General features: G+C 53.7%; 1 protein-coding gene across 1 annotated transcript in view; it reads left to right on the top strand.

Moving 5' to 3' along the window:
- Nucleotides 1–6,715: 6,715 nt before the first annotated feature.
- Nucleotides 6,716–19,639, top strand: part of PADI4 (peptidyl arginine deiminase 4) — a 27,934-nt gene continuing 15,010 nt past the window's right edge. The window contains exons 1-3 of the mRNA XM_004705398.1: nt 6,716–6,807; nt 15,996–16,176; nt 18,875–18,941. Coding sequence (XP_004705455.1) covers nt 6,716–6,807; nt 15,996–16,176; nt 18,875–18,941 — 340 coding nt within the window. The remainder of the gene's footprint in view (nt 6,808–15,995; nt 16,177–18,874; nt 18,942–19,639) is intronic.

The raw sequence follows: 19,639 nt of genomic DNA, 5'->3' as shown, positions 1-19,639 counted from the left end.
ATGTTTTTTTATCTCTTGACTGCTGCTTCTATGAGAATTGACTGTGGATCCAAGCAAGACAAAATCCCCGACAACTTTGACCTTTTCTCCTTGATGGCACCTATTCATCCAGTTGTATGGATTTGGGTCTTCTTTATATTGAGTTGTAAACCATACTGAAGGTTGCAATGTTTAATCTTCATCAGCAAGTGCTTCAAGCTCACTGTCAGCATGCAAGGTTGTGTCATCTACATACCTCAGGTTGTTAATAAGTCTTCCTCCAATCCTGATGCCATATACTTCTTCATATAACCAGCTTCTCTGATGATGTGCCCAGTATACAGATTGAATAAGTATGGTGAGAGGATACAACCCTGACCCACACCTTGCCTGATTTTAAACCATGCAGTGTGCCTTTGTTCTGTTCACACAACTGCCTCTTGATTTCTGTAGCACCATGAAGTGTTCTGGAATTCCCATTCTTCTCATTTGTTATGATCCACACAGTCGAATGCCTTTGCTGAGTCAATAAAGCACAAGTAAATATTTTTCTGGTATTCTCTGCTTTGAATCAAGATCCATCTGACCTCAGCAATGGTATCCCTTGTTCTGCATCCCCTTCTGAATCCAGCCTGAACTTCTGGCAGCCCCCTGTCAATGTACTGCTACATGGATCAGAAGAACTCAATAAAATTGTCCCTGTTTGCAGGTGACATGATGGTATGCATAGAAAAAAATCCCAAGGAATTTTTTTTAAGTCTCTTTCACTAAACAATAGGTTCAGCAAAGTTACAGGATACAAGACTCACATACCAAAATCAATTGTTATTTCTGTACAATTGTAATGAACACAAGACACTGAAATTAAAATATCATACAGCCACTCAAAAAATTAAATACTTAAGTGTAAATCTAACAAAACCTGTACAGGACTCGTGTGCTGAAAGCTACCAAAGAAATCAAAGCTCTAAATATGTGGAAGGATATACCATGTTCATGAATTACAAACCTCAGTATAAGAAAGGTTTCAATTCTCCCCACCTTGCATATTTAGTGCAATTCCTTTCAGAGCCCCACAAGATTTTTGTAGACAGAGAAAAGATTATTCTAAAATATATGTGGAAATGTAGAGGAAGGAGACTAGCTTATGCAATCACAGCAATAATAAAGTGAGTAAGGTGGGAGAAATTCGTCTACGAATTTCAAGACTTATTTTAAAGCTTTTTAACCAAGAGTTTGTGGTATTGGCAGTGGTGTAGACACAGATCAGTGGAGAACAATGCAGAAATAGCCCATTCCTGTACAGCCAAGTAGTTTTCTGCAATGATGTGAAATTAATTCACTGCAACAAGAATAGTCCTTTCAACAAATGGTGCCGGCACACGGGATGCTTCATAAGACAAATGGTGTCTTTAATTCAATAGAAACCACCTTTGTGCACCTACTATGTGCGAGGAACCGTCGTATGCGGTGGGACTGTTTTGTGGGGGGTGGTTGACACTGAATTGGCTTTGTGCACAACAGAGCAAAACCTTGCCGATCCTCCTCTGTCTTCATGGTGCTGGTCCATTTGTCAGTGGTGTGGTCATAGTCCATCTCACTGAGGAGGGCCCTGGGTGCTGGGGAAGGGTCGTGGGCAGCCAGGGTAGAAGTCAGCACCAGAATAGGACTACAGGGACATTGGCCTTCAATCTGGCTGGGTCCACTTCCTTCACACAAAGATAGCATGGTGGAAGGTCACAGTCTTTCACTGCAGACAGACCTGTATTCCATTTCCCATCTGGTGGCATGGTGGGTTACATGTTGGGCTGCTAACCACAAGGTCTGCAGTTTGAAACCACCCAGCGCTCCTCAGGAGAAAGACGAGGCTTTCGACTATCGTAAAAATTGACAACCTCAAAAATCCACCGGGGCAGTTCTACTCTGTCCATCAGGGTTGCCGTGAGTCAGAGTCCACTGCTCATCGTCAGTGATCAGTGTCAAGGTCAATACGTCCTCCCTCTTTCTGCTTGTTGTGAGGTTCTCAGGAGAGAGTGATGCCACATGGCTCAGGGTGGGGCCTGGGGATTCTGCCCCCGGTGGGAGAATGGGAGGAAGGAGGGCAGAGAGGTGCTGGGGGCAGGGCAGGCCTGTGGGAGCAGAGCAAGCAGGAAAGACCCCCCTACCCCCACCCTGCAGGCAGGGGGCCCCTGAACGAGCAACTTAGCAGGAGGGGGTTGAGCAGTTTCTGCCAGCCTGCATGCTGCGTTCCCAGTGCTATGCTTAAAGTGATGGGGGTCGAGAGGCCAAGTCCTGGTGCCAAGAGCGCTGGTCTGTGGGAGGCTGGCTGGCAGAGTGGGGGCAAGCACACACAGGCCCAGGAGTCAGGTCAAGCAGAGATAAAACAGGCATCACCACTTCCTGTCTTCATAACCTTGGTCAGGTTGCCTAACTTCCCTGAGGCCTGGTTTCCCCAGCTGGAAAATGTTGCGCGTGTAAGTCAGCCATCAGGCAGCTATGAAGGTGCAGGTAGTGCAGGTGGTGGCTGCCGACAGAGTGCGTGTGCGGGGAGGAGCTGGGTGTGCGGAGGGGTGTGCTGCCTCCCCACTCTGCACAAATGACATCATCCTTCCCGCCCCTCTGGGATGTGGGAAGGATGGGAAATGGCACAGTGGAAGGGCTGTGTGTGGCACACAACAGGTGCCATCTGTCAGTTCCAACTCATGCCACCCTTAGGGGAGTCAGAGCAGAGCTGTGCTCCCCAGGGTGTCGATGGTCCTGTTTTTGGGAAGTAGATGGGCCAGATCTTTCTTCTGTGGGACCTCTAGGTGAACTTGAACTTTTGCCTTGTTGCCTAGCAGCAGAGCAAACTAACTGTGGCACCGCCCAGTGGGTTAGTGACCAACCCCACTGCTGTGGAGTGGACACCGGCTCACAGCAAGCCCCTGGGTCGCACAATAGAACTGCTCTGGGGGCTTAATCTTTATTGAAACCGATCAGAAGGCCTTCCTTACGCAGCGCCCCTGGGTGACCTAGCACAGACCATCGGCGCTGCCCAGACACCTCCTTGTTTCCTAGGCAGTGCCAGGCACTTAGTAGGCATTTGATGTGTTGAACTAACAGCTGAATGGTGCTGAAGGAAGGCCATTCCTTAACACGCTCGCTGCTACTGAAGCACCACCCAGAAGAGGATAGAGGTCAGACTAGGGGACACTGCCCGAGAGGGGAGCTCTCTCGCGAGATCCGCGGGCCCCCAACGTTCCAGATTCCTTCTGGGAGCCTAATGGTCTGGAGCAAGGTGTGCTGGGGGAAGGAAGCCCAAGGCTAGGGGGGAGGTGTCGGTAGCAACTGGATGATGCAAAGGGACATCCACAGTCCCGGCAAATCACCGCCGGTGTGGGCACAGTTGATTCGTGTGATGCAGCCTCGCGTGTTTTGCTGACAGTGTGCCAGCAGGCTTCTCATCCAACCCGAGGGGGCAGCTAGGCACTGATGCAGTCACCAGAGATGCTAGCACGGGGTGGGTGTTACCAACATCCCTCTCCCAGGCCCATCTGCCTCTTGTTGCCCTGACCTCGACCCCCGCCTGCATCCCTGCCCATCTCAGAGCCCACTGTCCCTCCCCTGTCCTCAGAAGCTCAGCTGCTCGCCCCAAGACACGTGTGCCCATCTCCACGCATGTGTGCCCATCTCCACGCACGTGTGCCCATCTCCACGCACATGTGCCCATCTCCACGCTGTCATCAAAGGGGCGTAGATAGTCCTGGCTTCCATCGCCTTCTGGGGAAGCGCAGATCACGGACTTCGCTCTCTGGGTCTTCTCTGGATGCTCCTGTGTGCGTCCTTCGGACTGCCCCAGGGTGCCTCCTCCTCTCAATCCACACTCATCCCTGGGGGTGGAGGGGGCGTGGTGGCTCCCCATGCTGACATAGCACAGAATTAGTTCCCAATCTGGTCCTCTCTCTTGACTTCAGAACCCCAAGTTCAATTGCCCTACGGGATGATGCCACCTGATGACCTCTAATGGCCACCTCACACTTTACATGGGCAGTCCCCACTCACCACTACCTGCCCTTGCCCAGCGCCCGTGAGGGCAGTGTCATCCCTCCAGGTCTCCGGCCCGAACTTTGCTGTCACCCTCGTCCCTCTCTTTTCTTGGCACCTGCCCCCACCCCATCCGCCAATCCTACTGGCTGGAGCTGCACGGTGCGTCCAGAGTCTGGACCCTTCTTGTTTCTTCCACTTCCACCCTCTGCTCTGAGCCCCACGACCTCTTACAGCCCGACAAGGGGCCCTGCCCTCTCTGCTTGCTCCCTGCTCCCTGCGGCCTGTTCTTGCCCAGCCACCAGCTACCAGGGCTGTGCTCACAGAAGGCCAATCATGGCCCTCCTCTGCTCAAAACTCCCCCGCGTGGCTCCTGTGTCTCGTGGAGCGCCCCAAGACCCATGATGTTCTGCTTGCCCACTGCCACCCCCTCTCCAGCTGCTCCTGCAGCTTGCTTGCCCCTCGTCCTCATTCCAGCCAGTCTCACTCCTCCGGGACCCACCAGGCAGGCCCCTGCCTCAGGGCCTTTGCACTGGGTGTATTGGCTGCTCCCTCTGCCTGGAACAACCTTCCTCCTGGCATTCACATCCTCACCTCCCTCCAGTCTTTGCTCCAAGGCCACGACCCCCCCCCCCACCTGTTTAAAATGACACCCTGCCCCCTCACCCCACATCCTTGACAGCTCTAACTCGGATTCATTGCTCCATATTACGGACTCGCCCCCCCCCACCCGACTCCCACTCACACACCACCCACTTACTGTAGTTCACGCAGACCCACTGGCTCTTTCCATGAGAAAACCAAGCCCGGAGACAAGGACCTCGGGTTTCTTCCCTGAGGCAGGGCCTGGCAGGCAGGAGGTGGTCAGTGAATCCTGTTGGATGGATAGCTTTGCTTTGGGTTTGTCCTCTTACTGGCTTCTCTTCATGGCACCTCGTCCTGGTCTGGGGGGCCAGGAGGTGGCTGTTACCTGTGAGACCTCAGACTGTCCTGCTGGATGACCCAGGCATGTCACATCCCCTCTCTGTGCCTTGGTAGCCCCCGTCCATAGAATGGGGACTGGATTTGGTGTTCCCTGAAGGCCCTGTCAATGCTGACAATTCACACACATGCACACGCCCACCACCACTCCCACCGCCGTCCAGTAGGAGCTCCGACGAGCTTGACCTACACGCACAGCCAAAGAAATGTCCTTGTTAAGATTCACTGCCTGCAAGTGGGCGTGCAGACGCACCAGACCACAGGTCAGGCTGCGCTCTCTCCCGGTGAAGAAAACGGACTGTGAGCCGAAAGAAAGGGGTTTGGGTCTCGGACCCCCCACTTGATGGGTGATGGGAACTTGGGAGACCCACTTCACTCCTCTGAACCTTTGTGGCTGGTCTACAGGCATGCTGGCATGAAGCAGGGTTTGAATCCAGGCCAGCACAGTTCCCAAAGCCAGACGCGTACTTACAGGTGCAACTATTCCGCTTTAAAGCTAGTGCAAACAGAACACTGCAACACAACACCCCCCACCCCACAATGCTTCTTCCACAGCACCCTGTGAGTGCTACCTGCCGGGCAGGGGGGCCGGCCCAGCCTCCCTGCTCACCCATTGCCCCATTGGCAGACAGAGCCTGGCTCCAGAGCCCAGAACACAGCTCAGTGGTCGAGTGGGCGTCCCCGTCCTGCTCTGTCTAGTCTGACCCCTGGGAAGCAATGGGCCTCCTGCAGGGTGCAGAGAATCCCACCAGGCCAGCTCGGTCTCGCTCGCTCGCGATGGAACATTGGACAAGCACAGTCCTCTCTGAGCCTCCGCTGTCCTCTGTGAGGCGGGCACCCAGGATGCCGACATGTCTGCCTGGCACTGCAGAGAGGAGGTTTGGTCAAGTGTGAAGAGCACCTGTAACACAGGTGTCTCAGCCTCTAGACCAGTGGTTCTCAGCCTTCCTGATGCTGCCGCCCTTTCAGACACTTCCTCATGTGGTGGTGAGCCCCCAACCAGAAAATTACTTTCATTGCTACTTCATTGTAAATTTGCTCTTGTTATCAATTGGGCAACCCCTGGGAAAGGGTTGTGCGAGCCCCAAAGGGGTCATGACCCACAGGTTGAGAACCATGAAAACCACTGCTCTAGAGCCAGACATGCTCCACGGGTTCCGAGCAGTGCAATCTCTCTGCCCCGCAGTCCCCTCCTCTGCAAAGGGGGGGTAGTAATGGTGCCGACCTCAGGGTGAATGGGGGACAGTAAGAGTGACTGCTCCCGCAAAGGGTCATGAACTACTCCAGGCAGAGTGCACAGACAAGCCCACTCAAGAACAGAGCAGTGATGTGAGCGACCCTGCTGGTGGAGACTTGTCCCAAGCCCATGTGGTCTTTAAATGTGCGGCCTGGGCTATGACCTCTTGCTTAAATCTCCCAGCCCCATGCATGCTCTGCCTGCCCTGGTTTTCTGAGGTTGGGCAGATCAAGGTTGGGCTGGGGTCATGGCCCAAGGGGTCAGGTCTGTTCCTTCCTAGAACACCAGGTGAGCTTGCTGTTCTTGCCCCCGCCCCAGTAGTCCCAGGGAGAGCTCCAGGGCAGAGGAGGGCTGACCGCACCTGCCCTGGGCCTGAGCAGGGAGGGGCTGAGTGCTGGGCCTCCACCGCAGGCGCTGACTCATGGTCTCTGCTGGGCCCTATAAAGGAACCAGCCCAGGGCCTTCCTGCAGTGGCAGGAACGAGCGAGCCCTACCATGGCCCAGGGGGCAATGATCTGTGTGACCCCAGAGCAGCCCACCCATGCTGTGTGTGTGCTGGGCACCGAGTCTCGGGTGGACGTCGTCAGGTGAGAGAGGGGCCTTCAGAGGGTTGGGGGCAGGTCCAGAGGCGCTGGGGGAGGAACGTGTGGCTGGCTCCGGCGCCAGGCACCAGGAGAGCAGCTGGGAGAGAGGAAACCTAGACCGGAGGGGCACCGGGTGGGGCCAGCTCACCCCTGCCCGTGCCAGTTCCTGTGGTCTCACCGCAGAGAGAAATTATGAGGCAAACAGGCCCTGCCCCCTCACCAGGGACACAATGTGAGCTCAGACAGGGCCGTGACTGGCCCGAGGTCACACAGCAAGTGTGTCCTGAGAGCAAGGTTTGCACCTGGGCCCCCGACACAGGTGGCATGAGGTGCATTTGGTGATGCCACCCTTCTCAGCCGACCAGAACAGTGTGGGCACCATGAGATGCGCCCTGTCCTATGATGGGCAACCCAGTCCTGCTCTTAGCTAGCCTGGCAGCATGGGGGCACTGTGCCTCAGTTTCCTCATCTGTGACAGGGGTGTGGTGATAGCACGTCAAAGGGTGGCCGTGGTGCCTGCAAATGAAAATGTCTGTCGGGGACTAAGAGGAGGCTGGGGCATGGTGGGTAATTGTTTCCATTCATTCAGTCATGCACTCAACAAATGCTCGTTGTGTTTGATAAGGGCCGAGCCACGACCAAACTCCTGGGGAGCAGATGGCTGAGGGCCCTTCCCGGGCAGGGTCGAACAATTGTTATCTGGACTCCTAGCCCCAAAGCGAGTGGTTGGGACCATCCCAGAGGCGCCTGAGAAGACAGGCCTGGTGATCTGCTTCTGAAAGGTCTCCCAGTCGTTTCTGATGCACAGCGACCCTGGAGGGCAGGGTAGAACTGCCCCTGTGGGTTTCTGAGATGGTAACTCTTTGCAGGAGTAGAAAGCCCCATCTTGCTCCACTGGTGGTTTCCAACCACTGACCTTGTGTCTAGTCACTCAACGTGTAATGACGCCTCTGAGAGTCCGCTCAACGTGTAATGACTCCGAGTCAGGCTGGAAATCCTGTGAAGCAGCTCTGCTCTGCGCCCCGAGCCTCTGAGTCCGGGCAGACTTGGAGGATGGCTAACGACCGCAGCATTACCACTTAGCTGCCGCAGACAGGGTCATCTCGGAACACAGGACAGAGCAGAACTGCCCCCTGTGGGTTTCTGACGGCCCAGTCCTGAACCAGGCATCCTCTGGGCATGAGGGCACCTCCCCACAGCCAGCCGGAAGGCAGGGCTCATCGGTCGGGTTAGTGGATCAGGCAGACAGGCTATCACACGCAGGCCTCTAAGCAGATTCACCCGTGAGGATCCTGAGACCCAGGGAGGGTGCCGGCCAGAGGTGGGGGGGGGGGCGGTGTTTGAAGGGACGTAGGGTTCCCTTGGGGGCAGAGCCACCAGCTAGTCTGCAGGTAGGGCTTGCTGGCTGGTGACACCTGAGATCGAAACCACAGAAGGTGTAAGCAGGCCCTGGCCCTGTCTCCCCACCCCCACCCCGGGGCAGTGGGCAGTAGCCCCAGTCACACACTCTGACAGTGGATAGAGACGATCCCTGACCCAGCAAGCCAAGGCCCTGAGCCCCGGGGACAGGGCAGAGCAGCCCCAAAGAGCATGGAATGCCCCCTCAATGATAACTGGCCTCCTCCAGGGTGAGGGCCAGGCGGGGAGCAAAGGCCACTGAGAGGACTGGGCCCGCAGGACGAGGGTAGCCCACAAAGGGAGACTAGCTCCCCCTGCTGCAGAAGCACCTTCCTTCTGGCCAGGAGTCCATGCCAGGCAGTGCCCCGCTCAGCTGCAGGCGGGCAGAGAAGGCAAGCGGGCTGGTTAGGAGGGTATGTGAGCGTGTGGGAGCCCAGGCCTGGGCCTGGCGTGTGGCAAATGCTCTTCTCATGTGTTTATTGAACGAATGGAAGAAAATCAAGGGCCGAGAGAAGCCCATCACTACCTGCTCCATCCAGTTAGCGAGGAGAGCCTCTTTGCTGCCGCAGAGGGTCAGAGGAGAGGTGGGAGTGAAGCGGTTGAGGGCCAGAAGGAGGGTCAGAGAGGCAGACTCACCGACGTGGGCAGTCATTGCTGTCCCTCACCCCGATGACGCAGTGGATTAATCGCCAGGCTGCTAATTGAAAGGTCAGCAGTTGGCACATAGCTGTGGCTCCCTGGGGGAACCCGTGCAGAGGTACAGCCTCAGAGCTACCCTCCCACTGCACCCCTGGGCAGTTCTGCGCTGTCCTATAGGAACCAGAAGCAACCCACCACAGTGGGCATGGTTTGGGTTCAAGTCAGGCCACTTGGCCACAGCTGTCCCACTTCTATGGTCCTTCAGGGGAGACATCTCAGAGGCAGAATCACGCCCCACAGCAGCAAGGGGAGAGGAAGAGGAGGAGAGAACTTTCCAGAAATCAGGGGGCCACAACCGTGCCCACTGTCCAGTATACCCCTGTGAAAGGGGCTTCCTTCCTTTCAGGGTCACCTGAGAAAATGCGGGTATCACAGGGAGGTGGAGCCATAGCCTGCTTCCCAGGTTAGCACCCGCTTCCTCGATGACCTCACCGCCCCGGGAGCTGCACCTGGACGTGGGCGGCTCCCTGACCCGCAGCTCTGCTCGAGTCCTCCTCCTCCTTGCTCGCCCCCACCCATGCTGCCAACCCTCAGCACCACCTGCCCGCCTGCCCGCTGACAGCAAAGCCAGGTCCTTGAGACCAACTGGCCTCCCCCCACCCTCCCGAACACCCTCCCCAGCTCCTGAGCTCCCCACTGGGGCCGTGATTCCATGAGGTCTTGTGGCAGAAGCAGCAGTTCTGGATGGGAGCCCAGTGTCACCTCCTCAGAGCTGTGTGACCGTGGGCAGGGTGCCTCGGGCCTCTGTTTCCTCACCAGCGAAATGGGGCGAAGGGTGGCCGCTTGGCGGTGCTGCCACGAGTGTTCGGCAGAGCCACCTGTGTCCAGGGCAGGGCCCTGTGTGTTGTGTCTGTGAAAGGAATGAGCAGGGGGACCCCCGCCGTGGAATTATCCTAGAGCTGGGGTGGTAGAGCGGTGGGCACCGTGCCTAGCACGCAGTAAGCAATAAGTGGCATGATGGTGGCCGCGTTGGGCTGCTAACCACCAGGTCAGCAGTTCGAAACCACCAGTCGCTCTGGTGGAGAAAGTAAAGGTTTTCTGTTCTTGTCAACATGTACAGCATTGGAAACTCGGCTCCCCTCCGTCCTGCAAGGTCTGGATGATGGTTGTGAGTGTGATTTAGGGGCAGGCCCTGGGTGGCTGCGGACGGTGAGCAGTAATGGTGCTGATCCGAGCCCACCCCGAGGTGCCTGTGCAGGCGCCTATCCATCTCTGTCCATCTGCTTCAGAAAACTTAGCTATCAGAGTCCCTAGGGCGGGATCAAGGCTGGTGGAAGCCCTGAGACTGCGGCCTTCAGTCGGGTTTCAGGACCAGAAGTGACCGGAACACAGTGGCTCACCTGTCAGCCAGACAATGGCTCTGCAAGGGGGATAACCCGCCATTTGAAATCAAAAGGACAGAATGTGCTCCAGGGTGACGTTTACAAGGCCAGGAAAGAAGGAGGAACGGAAACGGGACACCGGGAGGAAGTGGGATAAGTGCATTGTGGGAAGTGCAGTCCATGGCGTGAAACAAAACGTGTATGGATTGTTGGATCCAAGAATGGCTTGCTCTGTAAACCTGCACCCAAATCACGATTTAAATTAAGTCTTAAAAAAAAAACCTCAGAAGGAATTAGGACTAAGACCCACCCTAGAAAAGAGTGGGCGGGTGTAGAAACGGTTGAAGCAGCACCAAGCACACAGTGAAATGTCCATTCTGCGGCTCAGAGTTGCCAGGAGTTACAAAAACCCTGACTGCAACTGGTTGTCTCGACGGCTCTGCTGCCGGAGCTGTGTTTCGATCCCTCAGTGACAGCCCCGTGTGCGTGCCGGGAGTCCCTGCCTCCGTGCCCAGGTTGATGTGTGCTGGACGAGGTGGGAATCAGATTCAAACCCAGCTCCGTCTCCTGCTTGTCTCCGCAGCCTCTCTAAGCAGGACCTGACTTCTTTCTTATCCCCGATTCTTTTGGGGACCTGCCAAGCCAGTCCTGAAGAATTCAAAGGACTCCCCAGCCTGCCCCCACCCCCATCTCATGCAGCTCCAGGTGTCTTTGCTCTGAGCCGTCTCTCCCCCTGATGTCATGAGGTTGTGCCTCTCCATTCCACCGGAACCTACCTGGGCTCCCCATTGTCCACCATATTGAATTCCCAACTCCTGTGGCGCTGAACACTCTGATTCTGTGCTTCTGCTCCCTGGCCCCCAGCCTTCCCCCTTCTTCACCTCTTCATCCCTCAGGTAAGTGGGAGGCTTCCTCTGCTCCAGCCCAGCCCTCCCACCGACTCCAGCCATGAGTCCTCTGGTCTCCTCCGCTTCTCACGATAGCCAGGACAATGGGCACATGGGCAGGGGCTCCCCTTATTCTGCCCTCAGACTCCACGCCATTCAGCATGGCTCAACCACCTTCTGTTAACACTTTCTAAGGCGGCTCTTCTCACAGTTGTGCATGCCTGCGAATCAATCGCACGAGAAGCTCCTTAAGTCAGACTGCTGGGTCCCGACTGCTCAGTAGGTCTGGTGGGACTCAAGAGCCCGCACTTCTCATAAACTCTCAGGTGCTGCTGATGCTGCAGTACCGGGGACCACACGGTCTGGCGCAGCAGAGGAGGGGCAAGGACAGGTGAGGAAGGCAGCCTCGGTGTGACAGGCATGACCACTAACACATCATCTGCCACACGGCCTCGACACATCACTTCACCCCTAGGAGCCTCCGTTTTCTCATCTGCAAAATAGGAGGAGCAATGCCCCTACCCTTAAGACAAACCTGGATGGTCGTAGAGGCTCGCGTGTTGTGATGATGCTGAACTGGTTTCAGCGGCGCTGACAGACAAAGATGGATGAGGGAGAAACGCCTGGCCATCTACTTCCAAATATCAGCCAATAGAAACCCTATAGTTCACAAGGTTCTCATCCACAACTGAGGTGGGGATGGCTGGCTCTCAGGTCATGGTGCGCAGGGCTCCCGTGGACCATCTCACTCGACCTTGACTCTTTAGTTTTCATTTGTCTAAAGAGTCCTTTAGCCTGATGAACAATGTCACTTATTTTCAGCCTTCAAACCTTTCCTTTCCTACTAGAGTAAGTGTGGTGATTAAGGAGATCCTTGTCATGTTCCTGATCTTCAAGGAAGCTATGCCAAATTTCATGATTCACTGTGGTATTGGCTGCTTATTGTTGTTTCCCTTTATCAACTGCTCGCAAGAAGATCTGCTCTATCTCTCACTTCCCCCCAGTTTCCTGGCTTGATCAGCCTGGTCAGAGGCTGATAATCATGTTGATGATTCCATCCCAAGAATCAACTGTTAGCTTGTGGATTTACTTGTTTCCTAGTTCATAGGGTTCTGACACCTTTCTTTTGGGATGTCACACTTTTTAAATTTTTGGTCTTTATTTATTTTTTCCTCAGAAAATAGAAGTACTTGTGTTAGACAGGGTTCTCTAGAGAAACAAAACCAGAACGCTAATAATTTTATATCTATTTATACAGATAGAGAGATATATAACATAAGAAATAAACAGTTAATTAAATTATAAAGCAGTACAAATGGCTCAGTGCAACTCACTCCTGTGAGACAGTTGTGAGACACTGGCAGTCCAAGTCTTGAGGGCTGCTGGGTAGTCCCCTGTAGAGCAATTCAGGCTATCCTGGCACAGGCAGCAAAATAAGGTGACCAGATTTTAATACTGGTAAAGGAGGACAAAAGCAGGACACCATTGATAAAATTCACATCCTGGCGAAATAGACACATGGCAGCCGAAAACCGTATACCCTAGCTTGTCGTGCATGCTTTCCAAAAATCGGGACTTCTTTAAAACACGTGTGGGAAAAATTGTTAAAAATCAGGACTGTCCTGCCAAAAGCGGGACGTCTGGTCACCTTAAGCAAACAGCAAGGCAGGTCACCAACAGTCAGCCAGAGGACAGGGTCCGACAGTCCCCAGCTCAAAGAGATGTAAATTCCAATGGTGTGGCAAAGCAGGTCTTGAAGGAACCTCAAATTACAGCGACACAGTCCATGGGTTAGGTGTCCCACAGGTAGTGTAGCTTGCAAATGGAGGCACAGAACAAGCAAGGCAGCTGCACACTGGTCTGATCATCAAAGAGCAAGAGACAAGAAAGGCGAAGCTCGCCGAGCCATTTATCTCGCTGCCCTTCAATTAACCCCGCATGTGTTTATCGGCCAGGTTGGCACAATAAACTAACTACCTCAGTACTTAAGACACAAACCACCACTTTCATGCCTCCCTCTCCCCAGTTTACTTCTACTATTTTTTAACATCTGTTATTACCTATCCTTTGACTTGGGGGTTATTTTCAAGGTTGGTTTTTCAAACTGCAAATGTGTGGCTTCTGTTGGGGGACACAGGGTCGGTTCTGACTCACAGTGACCGCAGGTACAACATGACGAGACACTGGTCAGTCCTGCAGCCTCCTCTCCGTGGTGCTCGGATTAGAGCCCATCGTTGCAGCCCCCGTGTCAATGGTCTTGTCAAGGGCCTTCCTCTTTTCCGTTGTCACTCGACCTTGTCAAGTACTCTGTCCTCTCCAGGGACTGGACTCTTCTAACAACCTGTCCAAAGTGCATGAGATGAAGCCTGACCAGCCTCGCCTTAAGTTGTCCTTCTTCCAGGACAGAGCTGTTGGCTCTTTTGGCAGTACATGGTACTTTCAGTGTTCTTTGCCAGCATCATTCATTCAAATGCATCGATTCTTCTTTGGTTTGCTTTATTCAATGTCCAACTTTCACGTGCATGTGAGGAGATTGAAAATACCATAGCTTGGATCAGGCACACCTTAGTCCTCAAAGTAACACTCTTGCTTTTCAACTCTTTAAAGAGGTCTTGTGCAGCAGATTTATCCACTGCAATACATCCTTTGATCTCTTGACTGCTGTTTTTATGAGCATTGATTTTCTCCATTTATCATGTTACCACATTGGTCCAGTTGTGAGGGTTTGGGTCTTCTTTACATTGAGTTGTCATCCCTACTGAGGGCTGCAGTCCTTGATCTTCATCAGCAAGTGCTTCAAGCCCTCCTCACTTTCAGCAAGCAAGGCTGTGTCCTCTGCATATCGCACGTTGTTAATAAACCTTCTTCCAGTTCTGATGCGCTGTTCTTCTTCATCTAATCCAGCTCCTCTGATTACTTGTTCAGCATACAGATCGAGTAAATGTGTGACATGGGGCTTTAAAATATATACTTGATGTTAACAAATTCTAACTTAGCTACCCTGTGACCAAAGAACACATTACCTCACCAATATGAGGGGCACCCCCCAAAAATACAACAATGGAACACCCCCCCCACGGAGCTGTCATAGCACACATTATTTTTTTGCTAGGCAAGCATCGAGCACCGTGCTCTGAGTTAGTGCACCCAGTGGTGTTGCCTGGGAAGGTTCTCTCTGGTGAGAGAGAATCTTTTCATAAAAGTTTTGCTCAAACCTCGTTTTTGTGATGGCCGATTTAAGAGAACAGCTTGTGGCTGTGAAATTTTGTTTCCTGCTGGGGAAAAATGCTGCAGAAACTGTTGTGATGTTGAACACAGCATATAAGGACAGTGCTATGGGAAAAACTCAAGTGTAGGAGTGGTTTTCTTGTTTCTAAAAAAGTGAATGTCAATTGATGACAAACCTCATTCTGGATGTCCATCAACTTCCTGAATAGATGAAAATGTCCACTCATACTGCATTTTGGTCAGACTGGTTTTTTTTTTTTTAATTAAAAGATCATTTTATTGGGGGCTCTTACAGCTCATAACAACCCATACATCAATTATATCAAGCATATTTGTACAAATGTTGCCATCATTAACAGACTGCTAGTCAAGCTTTATATTTAGAGGTTCTGAAAAGATTGTGTAACAATGTGCAACCAAAAAGCCTTGATTTGTGGCAGATGGGGGACTGACTTTTCCACCATGACAATGCACCTGCTCACACAGCCATCTCAGTGTGCCAGTTTGGCCAAAAACAGCATGCCTCTCTTGCCCACACGCCTGACTCACCTGACCTCGCTCCATGCAACTTCTTATTGTTTCCACAAAGGAAGAGGGACATGAAAGGGCAAGAAGGAGAGAGGTTTGATGACATGGAAGAGGTGAAGAGAAAAACGAGGAGGTGCTGCCCGCCATCCAAACAGATGAGTTTGAACAATGTTTCCAAGAATGGAATCGCAGATTTGACAGATGTGTTGAATGTAATGCAGAGTACTTTGAAGGTGATAAGGTTGTTTCGTAAAATAGAAAAATGTGTAAATACACAGCTTTGAAAAGATATTCTGTTTGGGAGGGGGTACCACCTCGTATGTTATCTCTCCTTTAACAGCTGTTGAAATTTGCCTAGTGGACATAAACAAGGTCTTTGTTTTTAATGATCCATGTGTGCTTTGATTGGGAAAGTGAACTTTCTAAGTTCCTTGCATACAGACAATATTTGTTTAGATTGGCCAGACTACTTACCATTTTCTTCACTCACCATTCTTCCTTCTATCTCATGTCAGACTCCAGCATCCACATCTTCTTCCTGAAGTCTGCCTCTAGCAGTTGCTTGGGTGAACAGTTGCTGGGTTTAAAGTATCAACTTTTGCTTATCTGAAAAGGTCTTTACTGAAAGTCACTGGTGCTGAGTGCACAATTCTAGATTACCCGCCACTTTTGTCATACTGCTGGGAAGACCTCCTCTACCCTGGTCTACAGGGTCCCCGGGAGGTGGAATCGAGTCCATTGCCTTCATCATCTGGCTATTTTGTAAGAGGGATGTCCTTCACAGTAGCCAGTCTGCCATCATCCCGGAAGTCTCTGTGACTCCTTGTGTATGCACCAACCACACCCCCCCCAGGGTGCACGTGTGTGTGCGTGTAAGCCTCTGGATGTGCATATATACCCGTGTGTGCGTGGCATGCACATCTCCCTGCTACATTCCTAGTTCAGATGTAAGCCCTTCCAGTCAGGGCCTAGCTCGCTCTCCTGACATCCTGACAGTATTAACTCCCATGACCAAGGTCCAGGCTGCCTGCCACCTGACACTTACACCTGTCAGGCCCAGGAGGACTCCTGAGGTGAGAGGGATGGGCCCGTTCCTTCCTCACCGGGTCTCTCCATCTGTCCCCCGCAGATCTGCCCCCAAAGGCTGCTCGTCCTTCAGCATCACTGCTTCCCCAGAAGTGGTTGTGAAGGTGGCCCACAGCCCTCCAGTCAAGAAGAACCCCAAAGGCGCCTCCAAATGGCCCCTGGACCCTGCGCTGGAGGTGACCGTGAAGATGAACGCCTGCAGCCACAGCGTAAGCGACCAGAAGGTGAGTGGGGCCGCCGTGGGGTGGGCTCCGTGAAGGAAGGCCTTCAGAGTGGGAGCTTCGCCGGTCTGTCCCAGCCCCAGAGCAGCCCCTCCCTCTGGAGAAGCTCGGGGTGGCTTGGCCCAGCCCTAGCATCCTCATAGACAAAGAGGTGGAGAGGCCGGGGTTATGGATGCCATGAGAGAGATGGAATCTACTTACAAGGCCAAAGTGTGGTGGCTACTTACTACACTCCGGACTCGGCTGGGCACCGGGATACAGGAGACAGGCAGGCGGATGAAGAAGTCTCAGCCCCCTCGGGGCTCACAGCCCAGGGGCGAGGGCATCAGATAAGATGCAGGTAAAGAAACACGAATGGCCAACAGCCGTGCATGCAGAACGTGCCAGGGGGGCCTGGCTCACGTCCCTGGTGTTCATTTTCTGCGGCTGCCCCGTGAACTGAACCACTGACGGTGGGCTTACAACAACCGAGTTGTTCTCTTCCAGCTGTAGAGGCCGGGGTCCACGCCCAGAGGTCGGCAGGCTCGAGGGGCTGGGGTGGGGGGGGACTTGGTTCTTGTCTCTTCCAGCCCCTGTTGGTGTTGCTTTTCCGGGACTTCTGGCTGCACCGCTCTGTCCTCTGCCTCCATCGTCACATTGCTCCTCTTTGTCCCTCTGCCTCAGTCCTATAAGGACACTTGCCCAGGGCTCACCTGCAAACCCCTGCACCAGCTCCTCATCTCACGTCTCATCCCACGTGCAAAGCCTGCTCTCAAATGAGGCCACCTGCACAGGCGGCAGCCCTCACGGAGATTAGGGTGCAAACATATCTTTTAGAGGACCACCGCTGCCCCCCTGGGCGCCTTTGGCTGTGGATGGGCTGCGCAGGACCATCTAGGGGTCTCACAGAGAGAGCTGAGCCAAGGACCACTTGCTCCCAGCAGGCCCCTCCCTGGGAGCAGGAGGTCAGTTGTCAGCAGCAATGGGAGCACGGAGCTAGGGTATCCAGGCAGGTCTCAGAGGGGAGGGTCACGGAAGACATCCAGGAAGGGGCTGAGGCGCGCGCGCGTGCGTTAAACTGAGGGACAGGGTGAGAATGTAATACCGCTAAATCTTCTATGCTCATACTTACAGGTCTGGAAACCCAACCCTCACGGTTATGAGATATAAATAAATCGTAATATACATTCTCATGACTGGACACAGTCCCTCCAATACCGCTCGCCCCACCCCCGCCGGCCCCTTAAAGGAAACGTCAGCTAGGAGCTACCGTATTAGACGAATCACTCGTGCATCTGGCTATTTATTCCCTGAGCCTGCAGGTGGTCTGTAGGTAAGAGCCATCCCACCGTGCACAGCCAGACCCACCGTCAAATATAGCAAACTCCTTTCTCCCATCTTCTTCCGAAACTGATCACAGATTACTTCCCTGGGGAGGGCTCAGGGGCCTCCAAGGTCAAGTAGCACTAGGTCAAGACGATGACTCCTTCACTGCTTGTTGCGTGCGTATGATTGGACCCATTGACTATGCAATATGCTTGCTGTAGACATGTAGGCCCTTTGAAAGCTCTGTGAGCCCCGCTACATGCCCATTGCAAAGTACGTTCACGTCCCCGGTCCCCACATAGGGACAAGGACTCCCTGTGCCCCACTGCCTGTATCATTTTCCATAATCACAAAGTCGCTCCTTAGGACCCGTTCGCGTGTTGGGGACCTGTACCTCCACACGTGGGAGAGTGGTCCATGCAAGTGGGAACTGTGGGAGAGGAGGTCTCGGTCTGTGTGCGTATTCTAGATAAGAAGAGGGTGAGAAGCAGGCTGGAGAAACGGAGGTCGTTCTGTGTGGCAAGCGGAAAGGGTAGGGAGGGAAGTGAGGGAGAACAGGAGCCCATATGAAGGGCTTAGCATCACGGACCTCTTTTTCTGGGGACAATAGGAAGCCCGTGGATCATTTCCCACCCGGGAGGAAAAGACTGGAATGTGTGTGCTGGAAAGCCCCCCCGCCCCAGGTTAGAGCACAGCAAGGAGACAAGAGAGGCCAGTAAGGAGACTGATGTCCCCACCCATCGGAGAGGTGACCTTCAGAGAGGTGACCTTCGTTGACCATGACACGTCCCTAGGGCAGGGCCAAACACGTCAAACTCCCAGAGAGCTCCTCTTCCTCCAGGTGCAGCTCTTTGAATTTGCTTGGGAAACTTCCCGCGGACGTTCTCCATGGGAATATCCATTCAGATGCCTTCCTCAGAACAGGTTCAGCCATCGGATACGTCCTCCGGGATGTTGAACTTCAAAGGGGGGTGGTGTCTCTTAATCTCCACAGCCCCCACCCTGTGGAGACCACTGCCCCCGCAAAGCTCCTGCTCCTCTAAAGCACTCTCTCTCTGCTCTCTCCGAGGTCTGGTTCTTCCGGGCGCTCTTTAACCCCTCTTTCTAGCCAAGCCACTGTCGGCATCGCCACTGAGCTCCCCTCACCTTCCGGGGCGACCTGGGCACGAGAACCTCCTGCACCCCGTCGGCAGTGACTCGCTCCATCTCTGCAGTATCCGAGTTACTGGAGCTGTTTGCTAGCCTTTCTGCCCGTTGGGATGCTCCCTACAGCTTGGGGCCAAGTCTGGCCCAGCCTCGTCTCCCCAGTGCCCAGCCATGGGCAGGCACAGCGGGGTGGGGGGCGGGCAGGCAGTGTCTGGGGGAATGAATGAGAGGAGTTATTCGTGTCCCGCAGGTGCGGATTTCATACTTTGGAGTTCAGTCTTCACAAAGCCAAGCTCTGCTCTTCCTCACCGGCGTTGGTAAGAGACAGCCTCCGTCCTGGAACTCCTGCCTCCCCGCCCCACCCCACCTCCCCACTCGCACCCCCCCACACGGCACCTCTCCAGCTACACCTTAGAGCTTCTTTTACACTGAGCAGAGGAAAAGGACAGGTTCTCGGCCAGGGTGCATTTGTTAGTTCCTAAATATTCCTTTTGCGGTCGGTGAACCATTAAAAAGCCACATACACAATTAGGAAAGGTGCATGAGACGCATAGCTTAATCAAATCAAGTCAGGTGGTCGGTACATAGACAGTCAGTATACGAGCCTCGCACCGCTGGAGGTGCAGTGGGCTACATACACGCTGCACTGCTAACCACAAGGCCAGCAGTTCAAAACCACAGCGGCTCTGAGCGGGGGAAACGAGGCTTTCTGCTCCTGTGAAGAGGCATGGGCTCCAAAATCCAGGGGCGGGTCTACTCTGTCCCGTCAGGCTGCTGAGAGTCACAACGGGCTCAACGCCAGTGAGTCTGGGAGTTTGATACTTTTCCACACTCCACATAGTCGTAAGAAAAGTTGACAGTGTCTTGACATATAAGGATATAGACCAGAGTTTCCACATTTCCCTGATTCATATCTGGTTTTCAAGTAACATTGGTGGTGCCTGGTTGCTGAGTGCAAGGTCAGCAGTTTGAAACCACCAGCCACTCGGAGGGAGAACAATGAGGCTCTTCACCC

The sequence above is a fragment of the Echinops telfairi genome, unplaced genomic scaffold, assembly GCF_000313985.2.
Source record: "Echinops telfairi isolate 266 unplaced genomic scaffold, ASM31398v2 ScPeMD7_7457;HRSCAF=8495, whole genome shotgun sequence".
In the NCBI taxonomy this organism is placed as follows: Eukaryota; Metazoa; Chordata; class Mammalia; order Afrosoricida; family Tenrecidae; genus Echinops; species Echinops telfairi.
This window is presented reverse-complemented; position numbering and strand designations above follow the sequence as displayed.